The sequence below is a fragment of the Dendrobates tinctorius genome, unplaced genomic scaffold (assembly GCF_039654945.1).
Source record: "Dendrobates tinctorius isolate UK_male_01 unplaced genomic scaffold, ASM3965494v1 ptg000103l, whole genome shotgun sequence".
Lineage (NCBI taxonomy): Eukaryota > Metazoa > Chordata > Amphibia > Anura > Dendrobatidae > Dendrobates > Dendrobates tinctorius.
The window spans coordinates 1693111-1710673 of record NW_027361771.1 but is presented as its reverse complement, the minus strand read 5'-3'; the positions used below and the strand labels follow the sequence as shown (position 1 = coordinate 1710673).

The following is a 17563-nucleotide window of genomic DNA, read 5'->3' as shown; positions in this document are numbered from 1 at the left end:
TGTTTGTGTTTGATGTAGCCATTCTATTAGTCCACTTCTCAAGTATGGAGAAGGATCCAGTGGTTGGACATCCCCTCCCCCTCGAGTAATTTATCCATTTACTAGATGGAGGCCCGGTAATGCCTGTGATCCCCTGCTGTAATCTCAGTATTGTCTTTTGCTTCCTCCCCTGCCCAAGAGATGTGGTATGCTCCATACACGATCAGACACAATTTTTAAAATGAACTTTCTCTGACAATTTTTAAAATGAACTTTCTCTGCCTGTAGACACGTCGCGCATCTGCCGCCGGGATCAGCTAAATGATTCACAGAGCCCGCCTGCGCGGAATTTGCGCAGGCGCAGTGTGACGGTGTTCCGTTGGTGGTATGAGTGTGTGAGTGAGAGTGTGAGTGTGATGCGTACGGCGCAACAGTGTTCCGCTGGTGGTACCATACAATAGGTTGGTACTAGCAGCAGTTTCCATATTGAGACACCCATCACTTGGGTGTCCCAATATGGCGGTTTGTGAACTTCCTCCGCTTGGAATTCTGAGATACGGTGACATCTGGACTGAACAGGAAATGAAAACATTACAAGGCAATTATATAAATAGATGATCTATCTTTTGGATAGGTGATACATTTATTTATCAACAGGTAAAAATGACACTTTTCTTTACCCATATGGTGACTGAATGAGGGAGCATGTTCACCCCAAAATGCATGCAAATGGGGGAGAACATCTTCATAATGCAGCATGGAAGGGAGCAGGCACCGACTTTTTTTTCACAGACTGAATATAAATTCAACAGAAAAAAATATCTGCGTGCCTCAATATAAATTTGTGGATACAAAGAGGTACAGTATTGGCCGTAGCTTGCTAACGGGACATTATATCCAATCCATACAACACAGATTTAAATTACAGCAATGTAGATGAAGCTTTTTAGTAGAATGATCTAAGTAAATAGGAGTAAGGACGAATACAGCTATTATAGTATCTGGTGAGGTTTTCAGAGAATGACCTGAATAAATCATTGTAAGGGAGAGTAAGGCTGGAGTCACACTTAATGGTCGTAATACGCAGAAATGGTCCCTGAATAGTGATCCGTATGTCATCCGTTGTCAAGGTGTGGCCACGTATTTTGCGCATGTAAGCATCCGTATGTAATCTGTATGGCATCCGTATGCCGAGATTTTTTTGCAGGCTTGCAAAATGGACATATAATTGAGCCCAATGACAGGTTAAAACACAAACGAAAGAATAGATATATACACATAGAATATATATATACAGTCATATGTTAAAGTTTGGGCACCCCTATTAATGTTAACCTTTTTTCTTTATAACAATTTTGGTTTTTGCAACAGCTATTTCAGTTTCATATATCTAATAACTGATGGACTCAGTTATATTTCTGGATTCAAATGAGGTTTATTATACTAACAGAAAATGTGCAATCTGCATTTTAACAAAATTTGACCGGTGCAAAAGTATGGGCACCTCAACATAAAAGTGACATTAATATTTCGTAGATCCTCCTTTTGCAAAAATAACAGCCTCTAGTCGCTTCCTGTAGCTATTAATGAGTTCCTGGATCCTGGATGAAGGTATTTGTGACCATTCCTGTTTACAAAACAATTCCAGTTCAGTTAAGTTTGATGGTCGCCGAGCATGGACAGCCCGCTTCAAATCATCCCACAGATGTTCAATGATATTCAGGTCTGGGGACTGGGATGGCCATTCCAGAACATTGTAATTGTTCCTCTGCATGAATGCCTGAGTAGATTTGGAGTGGTGTTTTGGATCATTGTCTTGCTGAAATATCCATCCCCTGCGTAATTTCAACTTCGTCACTGATTCTTGCACATTATTGTCAAGAATCTGCTGATACTGAGTTGAATCCATGCGACCCTCAACTTTAACAAGATTCCCGGAGCCGGCATTGGCCACACAGCCCCAAAGCATGATGGAACCTCCACCAAATTTTACTGTGGGTAGCCAGTGTTTTTCTTGGAATGCTGTGTTTTTTAGCCTCCATGCATAACACCTTTTTGTATGACCAAACAACTCAATCTTTGTTTCATCAGTCCACAGGACCTTCTTCCAAAATGTAACTGGCTTGTCCAAATGTGCTTTTGCATACCTCAGGTGACTCTGTTTGTGGCGTGCTTGCAGAAACGGCTTCTTTCGCATCACTCTCCCATACAGCTTCTCCTTGTGCAAAGTGCGCTGTATTGTTGACCGATGCACAGTGACACCATCTGCAGCAAGATGATGCTGCAGGTCTTTGGAGGTGGTCTGAGGATTGTCCTTGACTGTTCTCACCATTCTTCTTCTCTGCCTTTCTGATATTTTTCTTGGCCTGCCACTTCTGGGCTTAACAAGAACTGTACCTGTGTTCTTCCATTTCCTTACTATGTTACTCACAGTGGAAACTGACAGGTTAAATCTCTGAGACAACTTTTTATATCCTTCCCCTGAAAAGCTATGTTGAATAATCTTTGTTTTCAGATCATTTGAGAGTTGTTTTGAGGAGCCCATGATGCCACTCTTCATAGGAGAATCAAATAGGAGAACTACTTGTAAGTGGCCACCTTAAATACCTTTTCTCATGATTTGATACACCTGGCTATGAAGTTCAAAGCTCAATGAGGTTACAAAACCAATTTAATGCTTCAGGAAGTCAGTAAAAAGTAGTTAGGAGTGTTCAAATCAAGAAAATGATAAGGGTGCCCATACTTTTGCACCGGTCAAATTTTGTTTAAATGCAGATTGCACATTTTCTGTTAGTACAATAAACCTCATTTGAATCCAGAAATATAACTGAGTCCATCAGTTATTAGATATATGAAACTGAAATAGCTGTTGCAAAAAACAAAATTGTTATAAAGAAAAAAGGTTAACATTAATAGGGGTGCCCAAACTTTAATATATGACTGTATATATATATATACACATGTCATTGAGATGCACACACACACATATATATACTAGATGGTGGCCCGATTCTATCGCATCGGGTATTCTAGAGTCTCTGTTAAAATAAAAAATAGTTGTATTATATTCCTGTTACAGCCAGAGCTGCAGTCACTGTTCAGATCTTACCAAATGTATTGTACTCAAGTTACACCCAGAGCTGCAGTCACTGTTCTGCTCTTACCTAATGTATTGTACTCCAGTTACACCCAGAGCTGCAGTCACTGTGCTGCTGTTACCTAATGTACTCCTGTTACACCCAGAGCTGCAGTCACTGTTCTGCTGTTACCTAATGTAGTGTACTCCAGTTACACCCAGATCTGCAGTCCCTGTTCTGCTGTTACCTAATGTATTGTACTCTAGTTACACCCAGAGCTGCTGTCACTGTTCTGCTGTTCCCTAATGTATTGTACTCCAGTTACACCCAGAGCTGCTGTCACTGTTGTGCTGTTATCTAATGTATTGTACTCCAGTTACTCCCAGAGCTGCAGTCACTGTTCTGCTTTTACCTAATGTATTGTAGTTCAGTTACACCCAGAGCTCCTGTCACTGTTATGCTCTTACCTAATGTATTGTACTCCAGTTACTTCCAGAGCTGCAGTCACTGTTCTGCTTTTACCTAATGTATTGTAGTCCAGTTACACCCAGAGCTGCAGTCACCGTTCTGCTCTTACCTAATGTATTATACTCCTGTTACAGCCAGAGCTGCAGTCACTGTTCAGATCTTACCAAAGGTATTGTACTCCAGAATATGTACAGGACTGTGCCTGTGTAATGAGCGACACAGCAGTGATGCCTTTAACGGCTGTAATGTGCCTGTGCAATAAGCAATGCGGCCTTGTTGCCGCGACGACTAAGCAACTGTCGCTGATTGGTCGCGGCCTAACTGCCGTGACCAATCAGCGAGGCAGGATTTCCATTACAGACAGACAGACAGAATTAGACAACTATATAGTAGATATTTACATTTCATAGAGTTTTACATAGCAGAATAGCCACTAAATCAATTGCCGGCTTCAGTAAAATCAATCCCAAACCCAACATGAAATGACACATACCATTTAATTTCATGTATTTTTTTATATGTCCCTGATGAATAATTAAAGTAGGGTTTGTGTTTAAAATTTGGGACGTCTAGGTGTTAATTTAAGTGGTTAATTCATTGGAAAAAAATGCGTGGGCTCCCGCAGTAAAATCGCAACCAGAGAGGTAAAGCAGGTGAGTGAGGACAGATTTTAATAGCCTTGAGAGGGACCATTGTTTTTGCCCCCCCCGGCTACAAAAATCTGCCCCCAGACACCCCAGAAAAGGCGCATCTATAAGATGCGCCTTTTCTGGCACTTATACTCTCTATTCCCATTGCCCTGTAGCTAATGGGTTAATATTAATGGGTTAATGTCACCTTGCAATTGAAAGGTGACATTAAGCCGATTAATAATGGAGAGGTGTCAATAAGACACCGATCCATTATTAACCCTAGACAAACGGTTAAAAAACATACACAGACATTAATGAAAAAATAATTTAATGAAATAAAGACACCTAGTTTTTGACCATATTTATTCCTCTGCTAATCCAAATAAAAGCCATCGACCTGTAATAAAAATAAAACAAAAAAGCAACCATATCCTTACCTCTCCACTGCTCAGTCAGGTCCCCTGCTGCAATCCATCAGAAGGGGTTAAGTGGTTTACACAGGGACCAGTGATAATGCGACCAGCCCCATGTAAACCACTGCCAGAATGAATCATTTCATCTCGGGGCAGCCTCCCTGGCTGCCCGGAGATCAACTAGTGAGGGTGGGAAAGTTTCTGCATTTTTTCCCATGCTCAATAGTTCACCTCAGGTCAGCCAGAGACATCAGTGAGGCTGCGCGGAGTCCCCTGCCAGATTTTTGTCGCGGGGGGTCCCTCTCAAGGCTATTAAAATCTGCCCTCACTTACCTGCTTTACCTCTCTGGTTGCGATTTTACCGTGAGAGCCCACGCATTTTTTCCAACGAATTAACCCCTTAATTTAACACCTAGACGTCCCAAATTTTACACACAAACCCTACTTTAATTATTCGTCAGGGACATACAAAAAATACATGAAATGAAATGGTTTACTGTATGTGAACCATGTGTCATTTCATGTCAGATTTGAGATTGATTTTACAGAAGTCGGCAATTATTCTGCTACGTAAAACTCTATAATATGATATATATATACGGTATATCTGTCTCAATGACGTGTGTGTGTATATATATATATGTGTATATATATATATATAATATATTCTTTGTGTATATATCTATTCTTTCGTTTCTTTATTTAACATGTCAGTGTGATTTTACTGTCTCGCAAAATGAATTGCCGGCTTTTGTTAAAGGACACCGGTGCGTATTTCTCGCTAGTCACACATCTGGTCCGTGTGTAATCCATATTTTTAGCGCACCATAGACTTGCATTGGCGTATTTCGACCGGAATACGCTGACAATCGCAGTATGCTGCGATTGGCACGGACCGTAAAATACGGCTGAAAAATATACGGCTGATGGGAGCTACCCCATAGAGAATCATTGGTCCGTGTTTAGTGCAAGGTTTTTATGCCTCTCACTTGTCCGTATTTCTCTCTAGTAGGACCCCGGCCTAACTCAGGTTTACAGGTCCAGTGTAAGGCCGGGGTCACACTGGCGAGGAATACGGCCGAGTGAGAGGCGCTAAAAGCACGCATTAGACACGGGCAAATGATTTTCTATGGGGTCCCTCGCACCAGGCGTATATTTCTCATCCGTATCCTACGCTCCGTGCCAATCGCAGCATGCTGCAATTGTCAGCGTACTACACCCGTAGTACGCCAATGCAAGACTATGGGTGCGCAAAAAATACGGATTACACACGGACCAGACGTGTGACCTGCGAGCAATACGCAGGTCTTTTGGCTGGTGACAGGAAATGGGCCAATCCATCATCAGGAAGCCTAGACATGCAAATGAGCTCAAAAAGCGCTCCAGACATCCAGGAAGTACGCCTCCACGGAGTACAGCAGCAGCAGCATGGCGTCCACTTACATAAATGTGGAGATGTTAATAGTCTTGGGGCAGGAGCGTCCCGAAATCTGGGACCAACGCGATGCCAATTATTCAAACCGGGCAAGAAAGGAGGCGTCATGGAGGCGCATCTGTCGCCAGATGTACCATGACTTTGGTGACCGACCACGTGAGGAGCAGCATAAAATTCGTAAGTACAAGGCAAAACATGAGTAACCTTAGCGCACAACAAAAAAGGAATATAGAATCAGTACCCCCCTTCCTGTGCATGTACTTTTTGCCTCATGAGGCCGTTAGATTTGGATGTGACACGTGGATTCACACAGCCATAATTTGGGTTTAGGCCACAAGCTCCTCATTCTCCTAGACAAACCAATTATTAAGTGTAGCTAAAGAGACCCTGTGTATCTGCCCAATTAGATATGCCACCATGGGTAGAAAGCACACCCCAGAAGGCCCCATGCCTAGACTACTGGTAGCAAATGTGACCTATCAAATATGTGAATTTGACAATATTTCCTGTCACATTGCAGTGGAAGATGTGATGAAACGCTGGCGAAGCATCCGGGACCAATACCGCCGGGAACGCCAGCAGCGGTTCAGGAGTGGGGATGCGGGATACGTAAAAAGAAAATATATCTATTACGACCAGCTCTTCTTCCTCGCCCCAATTCTGGATCTGAGACCGTAAGTAGATACCTCACACCACATTACACAAATACTTTACAGGGCCAAAAATATTGATGTGTTTTTGCCTCTGTTCTATTTCATAACAGAACTCAATCCAACCTTGCGGATCGAGGAACGGCCTCAGAGACAGAGCCCATAATTGATCCTGTAGGGGATGAGGTGGCTGGCCCATCTCCCCCCCCTACAAGAAGCATGGCAGAAGATGAGTCATCACAGGAGAACCCATTGGCTGCCCAACACACAACACCACCAGGACGGTCTGCTGCTGCCCCATCACCCATCCTGGAAGAGCCGGGCAACTTGAGCAGCAGCCCAACTGGCCATATCAGGGGATCCCCACAGGCTGCTGTTACATCCCGGCGAACCCGAAGAAGGCGCCAGGTCACTGTTCAAGAGAGCAGGACCAATGTGGACACAGGGGTGCTAAATTATTTATCTCGAGTAACTACAGATGATGGAGAGGAGGCCTACTCACGTAGCCTGACCCTTTATCTCCGTGCCCTTACCCGTGAGGTCAGGCTCTGTATTAGGGGATGTTTTCAGATCCTGCTTGATGCAAGCACCCCCCCAATACCCCATATGAGCTTTTCGAATATCTGGAGAGGTGGCAGCTTTCCCCCAGAAATCTAATGCGCATGAGACCATCCACACAGATGCTTGCTCAAGCAGGGTCCGAACATCCTCTAATACGTGGGCCTACACCTCACCCCCTTCCTCCCCCTACCCAACCTTCCCAACACCAGCAACAGATTTCTGGCTCTAGCCAACCCCACCAATATGGTCACTTAGTCCCACCCAGTGTTGGAGGCTGGTCCCAACCTGGTTGGGGACGACATGGCTATATTGGTGGGTATGAGACACGGGCCTACCCGCCCCAACAAGATGCCCCTCAGCAGTATTACTATGGCCACTACCCCCAACAATCACAGGAGGAAGGTCAGTACCAACAGCATGGGCAACAGTATGCACCCACACAGGGCGATGTTGCTCAAAGTAGTCAGCAGCAACCACAGGCTGCTCCTCCGCCTTCTCCTTCCCCAACATTCCATTTATAAGTGGCTTAAAACATGGACTTAGTAAACCCATACTGTATATGACTGTTGTTAATTGTTTTGATGGGAGGAGATGTCCAGTGTGTTTGAACTGGTGGTTAAAATCCCAAGGCAAAGTCAAAAAGAGGTTTTATCCAGCAGCAACATGAGCTAAAACAGATAATAATAAGATTTCTTATGACGGTTTTCAAATCATATGATTAAGACACCATGACAGGCAAGGCTACCTTATGTGTTTCTGATACATATTACATGTCTTTAAAAAATACAATATTTCACGGGGCTATACTGGCAAAGTCAAAGGATCAAAATAGAGTACTCACTTGAAAATGCTTAGAAAAGGCGTGCTGTCCATATTCTCTTAGTCCAATTTAGGCCAGCTAACTATATTCCAAAATCAAGGCAAACAGCCTCAAGACCATCACGCTCTCTCTATGTATTATCAAGTCAGTCTTCTATTTTGATCCTTTGACTTTCCCAGTATAGTGCGGTGAAATATTGTGTTTATTACAGACATGTAATATGTGTCAGAAACGCGTAAGTAGCCTTGCCTGTCATGGTGGCTTATTAATATGATTTGAAAACATTCATAATAAATGTTAGTATTATCTTGTGTAGCTCATTTTGATGATGGATAACTCCTCTTTTTTACTTTGGATTCCAAATGTGTACAGTTGCAATGTTGTTATTGCACTATGTATGTTGTAGGATATATTAGTAATTTTGTTTGAACAACAATGTTGAAATATGCCAAAAGCCCAATTTGGGCCATTGCCCAAGTTTTTCATAGGGCAAGAATATGTTTGCCTTACAAACTTAAAAAAAAAACCACAATAAAGGCAAAAGTAAAAATTGGCCAACTACACTTCACGTCTCTGTCTTAATTGTCCAAACCCATATCAAAATACACGTACCAAATCAAAGCAACAGTCAGAGATTCAGAAGGGGTAGAAATATATATATTTTGACACACATCAAACCAACATTGCCAACATAGATCCAGCATGCTCTTGCCAAGAAGGTTCCCCCTGAGGTGCCATAAAGTAATTAGTTAAATGATCACGCACATTGAGGCCAGAGATCGGTCTACGTTGATGGTTGATAGGTGGTCTCACCCTACACACATTGTCCGGCCTACGCACAACACCAGAAGAGGAGGAACAATCATGTATCCTGGTGAAGTTATGAAGTACCACACAGACTTTCACTACTTCATTAACATTTTGTTCACTCAGCTGAATGGCAGACTGGAGTACCCGCCATTTGGCACAAAGAATGCCAAAGGAACACTCCACCAGTCGCCAAGCACGTGATAAGCGCAAGTTACATATCCTGCGCCTGTGGTGAAGGTTGCGCCGGGGATATGGCCTCAATGTCAACAATTATAAACTTATATTGAGGGTCGGCCAGAGCCAACAATACAACAGAAAAGTATTGTTTATAATCGAAGAATTGGGAGCCAGAGTTCGGCGGATTATGCCCCCGGATATGTTTGCCATCAAGGGCCCCAATACAATTAGGAAACTGGCATTCCTCCTCAAAGTCCCTTGATATCCTCAACCAGTCTTCCATCCTGGGCTCGGGCATGACGACTTGATGGAGTCTTGTCCAGATTTCAATACATATTGACCTGACTATGCCAGAACACACACACATCTTGCTTTGCACAATGAGTAAGTGATATTCAGTCCATATTCCACCCAACATTCGTGTCTGTAAGTTGAAACATATGTGGACTAAGATGAGGGCCTAAAACTTACTCCATGAAGGCAAAAATTCAAACTTTGCCCAACACATCATGAACATAGAGAATGTGGTTGTGTAGTACATACCGTATTGTGAGTAGAAGTCGCTCCTCTGCAGATATAGCTTTGCACATCCTTGTATCCTGAAAGGTTATCCAAGGGCGCAGTGTCTCCAAGAGTGTAGCAAATGTTGCAAGGCTCATGCGACAGTATTGGTAGAATTTGACAGGATGCTCCCACAGAGAATAATAGAGGCGGTGAAAATGACCTCTTGTGAGTCGTTGCCTCAAAAGTGGATGGACCCACATGCGTCTCCTCCTCCGCGGATCCACTATCACTGGGTATAGTTGGCCAAAGCACCATGACAAAAGCCAGTTGAAGAGAACCTGCTCAGTTGTGTTGAAAGTCAGACTGTCTGACATGCTGCACATACAACAACAACACACCTAGTGAAAGCAAGGTGACAAATGGACAGAATGGAGGCAGCCACCTGTTCCTGAGCCAATAAATACAGTGCAGGCTAATGTTTTAGTTAGCAGGCCTCAAAACCGTTAAATGTCCATTTTGCAAGGCTGCGAGAAAATCTCGCCATACGGATTGCATACGGATTACATACGGATGCTGACATGCGCAAAATACGCGACCGCACCTGGCTTACGGATGACATACGGAGCACTATTTAGGGGTCATTCATCCGTATTACGCATGTAAACTACGGACCGTATTTTGCGCAGGTTAGTGTGACTCCAGCCTAACTTTTACTGTGGCCACTATGTCTTATACTAGATGTATACTTCCAATTATTAGCTGAAGTCTTTTCAGCATTTTCTTTATCGTGAAAGATAAGATGATCATGACAGCTAACACCTCCGCACACTATTCATAACACAGGATGTACTAATCACAATAGGTGACCATTGTCCAGATCAGAGCATGACTAGGAAAAACTTCTTTTTAAAGCGAATAGGGTCAGAGAAGTCTATTGACCCTATAGGAGTATAAAATTATGGCCATATGAGTCTAATATTAAAGGGAGGGTGCCGTGTTTTTTCATAATTTAATGTAAAAAAGAAAATAGTATAAAAAGTTATTGTCCCCTAAGCTTGACTCGGTGGTGTGTATGGTTTTTTTCCCTGTATTAATGCAGCCACTGGGGGCTGCCATCTCACCTTTCTGGCTGCTGATCGACACTTTCCATGCTCATTTACGGCAGTCCCTGGGCATAAGAGAGAACAGTCGGCTCCCGACCCCTATCTGTATCATTGCAGCAGCATCAGCTGTGAACTGGGCAGGCCTCTGTGCGCAGCTCAATTCACAGCTGTAGGTATGGCCAGGCGCCATTTTATTAGAGCCCAGTGCTTTCCTTTTAGCTCCATTTACACTCTATTGCAAGCCCTGGATGCTGTACTGTTCCAGCATAACGGCTTGGATGTTCACTCTGCACTTACCAGCTGCAGGAGAGGATACAGGACGAGCTCCTGGAGACCGAGCTGCTCTTTCCAAAACCCCCGACCAGCTGCTGCCCCTGCTCTTGCAAAACACTTGGCCATCTGCTGGACATCTAATCCTATCCTGTGTGATACTGAATACTGAGCCGTGTATCTAATCCTATCCTGTGTGATACTGACTGCTGAGCCGTGTATCTAATCCTATCCTGTGTGATACTGACTGCTGAGCTGTGTATCTAATCCTATCCTGTGTGATACTGTCTGCTGAGCTGTGTATCTAACCCTCTGCTGTGTGGTACTGTCTGCTGAGCTGTGTATCTAATCTTCTCCTGTGTGATACTGAATACTGAGCCGTGTATCTAACCCTCTGCTGTGTGATACTGACTGCTGAGCTGTGTATCTAATCCTATCCTGTGTGATACTGACTGCTGAGCCATGTATCTTATCCTATCCTGTGTGATACTGACTGCTGAGCCGTGTATCTAATCCTATCCTGTGTGATACTGACTGCTGAGCTGTGTATCTAATCCTATCCTGTGTGATACTGACTGCTGAGCCGTGTATCTAATCATATCCTGTGTGATACTGACTGCTGAGCTGTGTATCTAATCCTATCCTGTGTGATACTGACTGCTGAGCTGTGTATCTAATCCTATCCTGTGTGACTGACTGCTGAGCTGTGTATCTAATCCTATCCTGTGTGACTGCTGAGCCGTTTATCCAATCTTATCCAGTGTGATACTGTCTGCTGAGCTGTGTATCTAACCCTCTACTGTTTGATACTGTCTGTTGAGCCGTGTATCTAATCCTCTCCTGAGTGATACTGACTGCTGAGCCGTGTATCTAATCCTATCCCGCGTGATGCTGACTGCTGAGCCGTGTATCTAATCATATCCCGTGTGATACTGCTCTCCTGAAATACTCTGTGCTGCTGTCACCCTGCTGGTTTTATGTGTGATCTACATGGTGGTATTGTGTATGATCTATATGGCGGCATTATGTGTGAACTATATGGCGGTATTATGTGAGAACACTGTCAGTATTCATTCTGGGGTGGTTCTGGCTGAGCACCTGCACACAGGTCAGGGGTAATGGTTAGGTGCAGTCAGGGGAGGGCTGCTGAGGCAGCTGAAGAGAGGGGTCTCATTTTTATCGTTACTGTATGGCTACATTTCCCCCCCAGCTGCTTCCCAGCGTCTCCCCGGACTGCGCCTGTCGCCTCGCTTTCACACATCGCCAGGACAGGATCTGAGGAGGGGAATGGGGTCTTTGCATGCAAAGTCTGGATCAGAACAGGCCATCAATCAGCAGAAATGTTTCCTGGATTTCTGTGGTGCTGTCACCCTGCTCCACTCCGATATATCTTCCTCTGTGCCCCCCACAGACCAGCGCACTGCTCTCCTGAAATACTCTGTGCTGCTGTCACCCTGCTCCCAGAATCCTTGCTGCCTGCCATCCTTGGTGACCGAAGACCCCATTCCTCTCCTCAGATCCTGTCCTGGGGATGTGTGAAAGCGAGGCGACAGGGGCCTGATATACAGTTGTGGCCAAAAGTATTGACACCCCTGCAATTCTTTCAGATAATACTCAGTTTCTTCCTGAAAATGATTGCAAACACAAATTCTTTGGTATTATTATCTTCATTTAATTTGTCTTAAATGAAAAAACACAAAAGAGAATGAAGCAAAAAGCAAAACTGATCATTTCACACAAAACGCCAAAAATGGGCCAGACAAAAGTATTGGCACCCTCAGCCTAATACTTGGTTGCACAACCTTTAGCCAAAATAACTGCGACCAACCGCTTCCGGTAATCATCAATGCGTTTCCTACAATGCTCTGCTGGAATTTTAGACCATTCTTCTTTGGCAAACTGCTCCAGGTCCCTGATATTAGAAGGGTGCCTTCTCCAAACTGCGATTTTTAGATCTCTCCACAGGTGTTCTATGGGATTCAGGTGTGGACTCATTGCTGGCCACCTTAGAAGTCTCCAGTGCTTTCTCTCAAACCATTTTCTAGTGCTTTTTGAAGTGTGTTTTGGGTCATTGTCCTGCTGGAAGACCCATGACCTCTGAGGGAGACCCAGCTTTCTCACACTGGGCCCTACATTATGCTGCAAAATTTGTTGGTAGTCTTCAGACTTCATATGCCATGCACACGGTCAAGCAGTCCAGTGCCAGAGGCAGCAAAGCAACCCCAAAACATCAGTGAACCTCTGCCATGTTTGACTGTAGGGACCGTGTTCTTTTCTTTGAATGCCTCTTTTTTTCTCCTGTAAACTCTATGTTGATGCCTTTGCCCAAAAAGCTCTACTTTTGTCTCATCTGACCAGAGAACATTCTTCCAAAACGTTTTAGGCTTTTTCAGGCAAGTTTTGGCAAACTCCAGCCTGGCTTTTTTATGTCTCGGGGTAAGAAGTGGGGTCTTCCTGGGTCTCCTACCACAGTCCCTTTTCATTCAGACGCCGACGGATAGTACGGGTTGACACTGTTGTACCCTCGGACTGCAGGGCAGCTTGAACTTGTTTGGATGTTAGTCGAGGTTCTTTATCCAACATCCGCACAATCTTGCGTTGAAATCTCGTCAATTTTTCTTTTCCGTCCACATCTAGGGAGGTTAGCCACAGTGCCATGGGCTTTAAACTTCTTGATGACACTGCGCACGGTAGACACAGGAACATTCAGGTCTTTGGAGATGGACTTGTAGCCTTGAAATTGCTCATGCTTCCTCACAATTTGGTTTCTCAAGTCCTCAGACAGTTCTTTGGTCTTCTTTCTTTTCTCCATGCTCAATGTGGTACACACAAGGACACAGGACAGAGGTTGAGTCAACTTTAATCCATGTCAACTGGCTGCAAGTGTGATTTAGTTATTGCCAACACCTGTTAGGTGCCACAGGTAAGTTACAGGTGCTGTTAATTACACAAATTAGAGAAGCATCACATGATTTTTCGAACAGTGCCAATACTTTTGTCCACCCTCTTTTTTATGTTTGGTGTGGAATTATATCCAATTTAGCTTTAGGACAATTCTTTTTGTGTTTTTTCATTTAAGACAAATTAAATGAAGTTAATAATACCAAAGAATTTGTGTTTGCAATCATTTTCAGGAAGAAACAGAGTATTATCTGACAGAGTTGCAGGGGTGTCAATACTTTTGGCCACAACTGTATGGTGGAAGGAGCAGGGTGGCAGCAGCACAGAGTATTTCAGGAGAGCAGTGTGCTCGTCTATGGGGGGCACCCTGTTCGGTGCCAGGGATTGTACATAGAGCGCTGTGTTTTATACACATGGATGGACCGTCTGCTCCACAGAAATCCAGGAAACATTTCTGCTGATTGATGACCTGTTCTGATCCAGACTTTGCATGCAAAGACAGTCAGTAACTTTGCAGGCCCCATCAAAATGGCTGCTCACTGTGTTCCTAAATGTCATCCTCTCTTTTCCCTTAGCAAACACCCAGAAGGGGAGGAGAGGAGTGACATCACACCGATGTCAGCAGATTCCGCCCATATTTACTGCAGGGCAGTAATGTAAGCTAGTTGTACACTAGGTTTTTGTGCCAAATTTCAGTAGCTGCTCACCCTAGTGTTAACAAGTGGAAATGCCACTTTTTAAAATTATTTTTCATATTTTACAAAATTAAAAACAAATGATAATATTTTTTAACAAAATGTAAACATTAATTCTTTAAAAAAAATTTTCAATTGCTGAAAAAAAATTTTTGGATGGCACCTTCCCTTTAAGTTGATTGACCAGAGAGAAAATTGCAAGATTTCTAATATTTTTTTAATATATTATGCTATGGAAAAATGAAAACAACAATATAAAAAAAATTAAAATATATTTACATAAAAAAATGATTGAAACAATAAATTATTTTCTGATGATAAATTACTTTAATGGGAACCTGAAGACTGCATTATTTCAGCCTGGTATGTTTTATACTGTGAAATGTGCATTGCAGACAAAATATACATTTAAAAATCATCCAAGAACCATGCTTCTCAGGTAACTAGTCCAAGAGGCAGGTCCCCAGCTTCCTCCTGCCCCACTCCCCTTGAATGACAGGTCTCTCCCTATATGTATGTAGGTGGGAAGAAGCTGTTTTTTTGGACTTGTCGCCTAAGCCAGCTACTGTTGTAAGGACAATTCTACAGCTAAACTAATTGAAGTCATGAGATTGTACAGCAAAATAAAGAAAACAAATATATAGAACATATAATGTTTAGGTTTTTCCATTTTATGTTTTGTGACATGTTCTTCATATATGATCTATTTTATGTAACAGTGTGGACCACACGCACCAGCTTTCCAATACTGCCACCTAAGCTCTGGGAAAGTCCGTTACTCCCATTGATGCCACGGGTACGAACAGAGTTTCTCCACTGTAAGACATTTACAACTTCTGCATTACTTTTATCCATGAATACCTCAACCATGGAATTAACTAAATAAATTTCACTTATTCTCTCATTTGCAGATTTGCGGGATATCAGCCTGGACTCTGACACTGCCCATAATAACTTGTGTCTTATGCAAGCCAACCGCAGAGTCCTGTGTAAACTGCAGCCTCAAGCTTATCCAGAAAATACAGAGCGGTTTGATCATTATACACAAGTACTGGCCAGAGAGTCAATGGCTCAAGGGCGCCACTATTGGGAGGTTCATCTCTCTGGAAATCGTGTAAGCTTGGGTGTTACATATCATGGCATCTGTCGTAAGGGTCACCAAAGCGCCTGTCTGTTGGGGAGGAACTCACACTCTTGGTGCCTGGAGTGGAGCAGTACACGTTGCTATGCCTGGCATGATGGTCAGAGAACTTTGGTAGCCACTGGGCAGCAGGAAAAACTGGGGGTCTTTTTGGACTGGGATGAAGGAACTCTATCCTTCCATGAAGCATCAGATGACATGCCTCTTCTTTACCGCTTTCGTGCTTCATTTATCCAGCCTTTGTACCCCATCTTCTTCATCAGCTGGAATTCTATTGTGTCTATTGGAGCAGAAACAGCAGTCCAGCACAGTGCACACAACAAGCGCTTTCAAAGGCAGTTTTCAGCAGAGTTCTAATGAAAACCATTGATTTCTAGGGCTAACAGTCTAAACCAATTAGTATGTCAATTAGTTGTCACTGACATAACTAAAGTGGTTGCAACTTTGCCTGGCTCTGGTGACTATCCAAGGGTCACTGTGTCTTCCATGTTTTAAGTTTTGAGTATTAAGTATTATTTCTCTAGTATTATTTCTCTAGCTTTATAACATTCCAGAACTGGTCATAGACCTCAGTTTTAAAGTGAGTCAATTAGCAAAGAATGACTGTTTAAAACAAATCTAGGTGCTCAGTGCACCCTTGGTGTGACCAATCCTTTAAGTGCAACTTCCCACCTATTTGTATTTCCTCTATCTCCACCCACTTTCTATGATTGGCAGCTCTGGCTTTGTAGAGACAGAGAAGGGTAGATATAATAAGAAAACAAGTAGGTGAGAAAGTGCTCTTAAATGTTTGGTCACGCCAAGGGTGCACCGAGCTCCTGCCCTTGGTTTAACTAGTTATTCTGTGATGACAGTCTGCCCTTAAAGGGAATCTGTCACCTCTTATTTGAGATATCATATAACAGATGTATCAGATGTATGTAAACTGCCGCTGTCCGGTCCGCTAGGCGGGGCTTATTCACCTGCTCCCCCCCTCCCTGTCTTGCTCTACACAAGAAGAAATGCGTAGAGCAAGACAGGGAGGGGGGGAGCAGGGGAATAAGCTCCGCCCAGCGGACCGGACCGTGGCAGTTTACATACATCTGAACTGATATAAACAAGGTATTTATGCATGAAAGGTGCGGGGTCAGGGGGAAGCAAAAGTACTAAGAGAATCCTTATGTGACACACAATTGAATGATGTCATTATAGGATATCTCAAAAAAGGGGTGACAGATTCCTTTTAAGGACCCCATGCACATTAGAGAAAAGTCACCCAAGCTCATCTTCTACTGACCATAATTTGTATGGAGGCCTGTCCACTCTCCCCCCGACAGATGGTATCAGGGGAGAAAATGATGGGGAAAGTTGAAAGATGTCTCATTACTGCTAACTCATTCTGCTCATTGAAAGTACATCGACACTTGACCAAGCCAAATATCCTGGTTCCTTCGTTCAAGAATTGGGAGAAGGATGACCAACATCTTAGGTGTATGGGAACATTTACACTCCATGTTATCCAGTGTTTGCAACATTTATTTTAAAGTTACATGTTAAACATTCTTGTGTAGGATTGTGAGTCATTGAACCTGTGTGCAGAAATAAGGTCTCTGCAATCTCTGCATTCAGTGGTAAAGCACCAGTTGTAATACATCATGTCCTGCACCAATGTCATCGCTCACTCTCCTTAGACTGGCGAGCTCTTTGCTTACGGAGCTTGATGAACATCGCGGCTTCTTTTTCAGAACGGCGACAGTCAAGAAGTTGCAAGATGCGATCCCCTGAGAAAGAGACGACACATTGTTTAGTACTTATCAACAATGGCTTGAAAACAGGAAGAAATCAGTGATGTCACAGTGATGTTGTCCGGCTTTCTGATGGGTTATCTGACCACATTCCTGAGCATTAAGGGAAGCTTTTTAGTTTAGTTTGGCTCACTGTCCGCACT

General features: G+C 43.4%; 2 protein-coding genes across 8 annotated transcripts in view; one reads left to right on the top strand and one right to left on the bottom strand.

Moving 5' to 3' along the window:
- The window catches only part of TRIM47 (tripartite motif containing 47), a 53536-nt gene extending 36361 nt beyond the window's left edge, over positions 1-17175 (top strand). The window contains exons 4-5 of the mRNA XM_073587925.1: positions 15215-15313; positions 15407-17175. Coding sequence (XP_073444026.1) covers positions 15215-15313; positions 15407-15993 — 686 coding nt within the window. The 3' untranslated portion in view covers positions 15994-17175. The remainder of the gene's footprint in view (positions 1-15214; positions 15314-15406) is intronic.
- UNC13D (unc-13 homolog D) overlaps positions 17131-17563 on the bottom strand; it is a 152694-nt gene continuing 152261 nt past the window's right edge. For all 7 annotated transcript variants that reach the window (XM_073587917.1, XM_073587922.1, XM_073587916.1 and 4 more), the window contains one exon: positions 17131-17396. In XM_073587917.1, the coding sequence (XP_073444018.1) occupies positions 17287-17396 (110 nt within the window). In that variant the 3' untranslated portion in view covers positions 17131-17286. The remainder of the gene's footprint in view (positions 17397-17563) is intronic.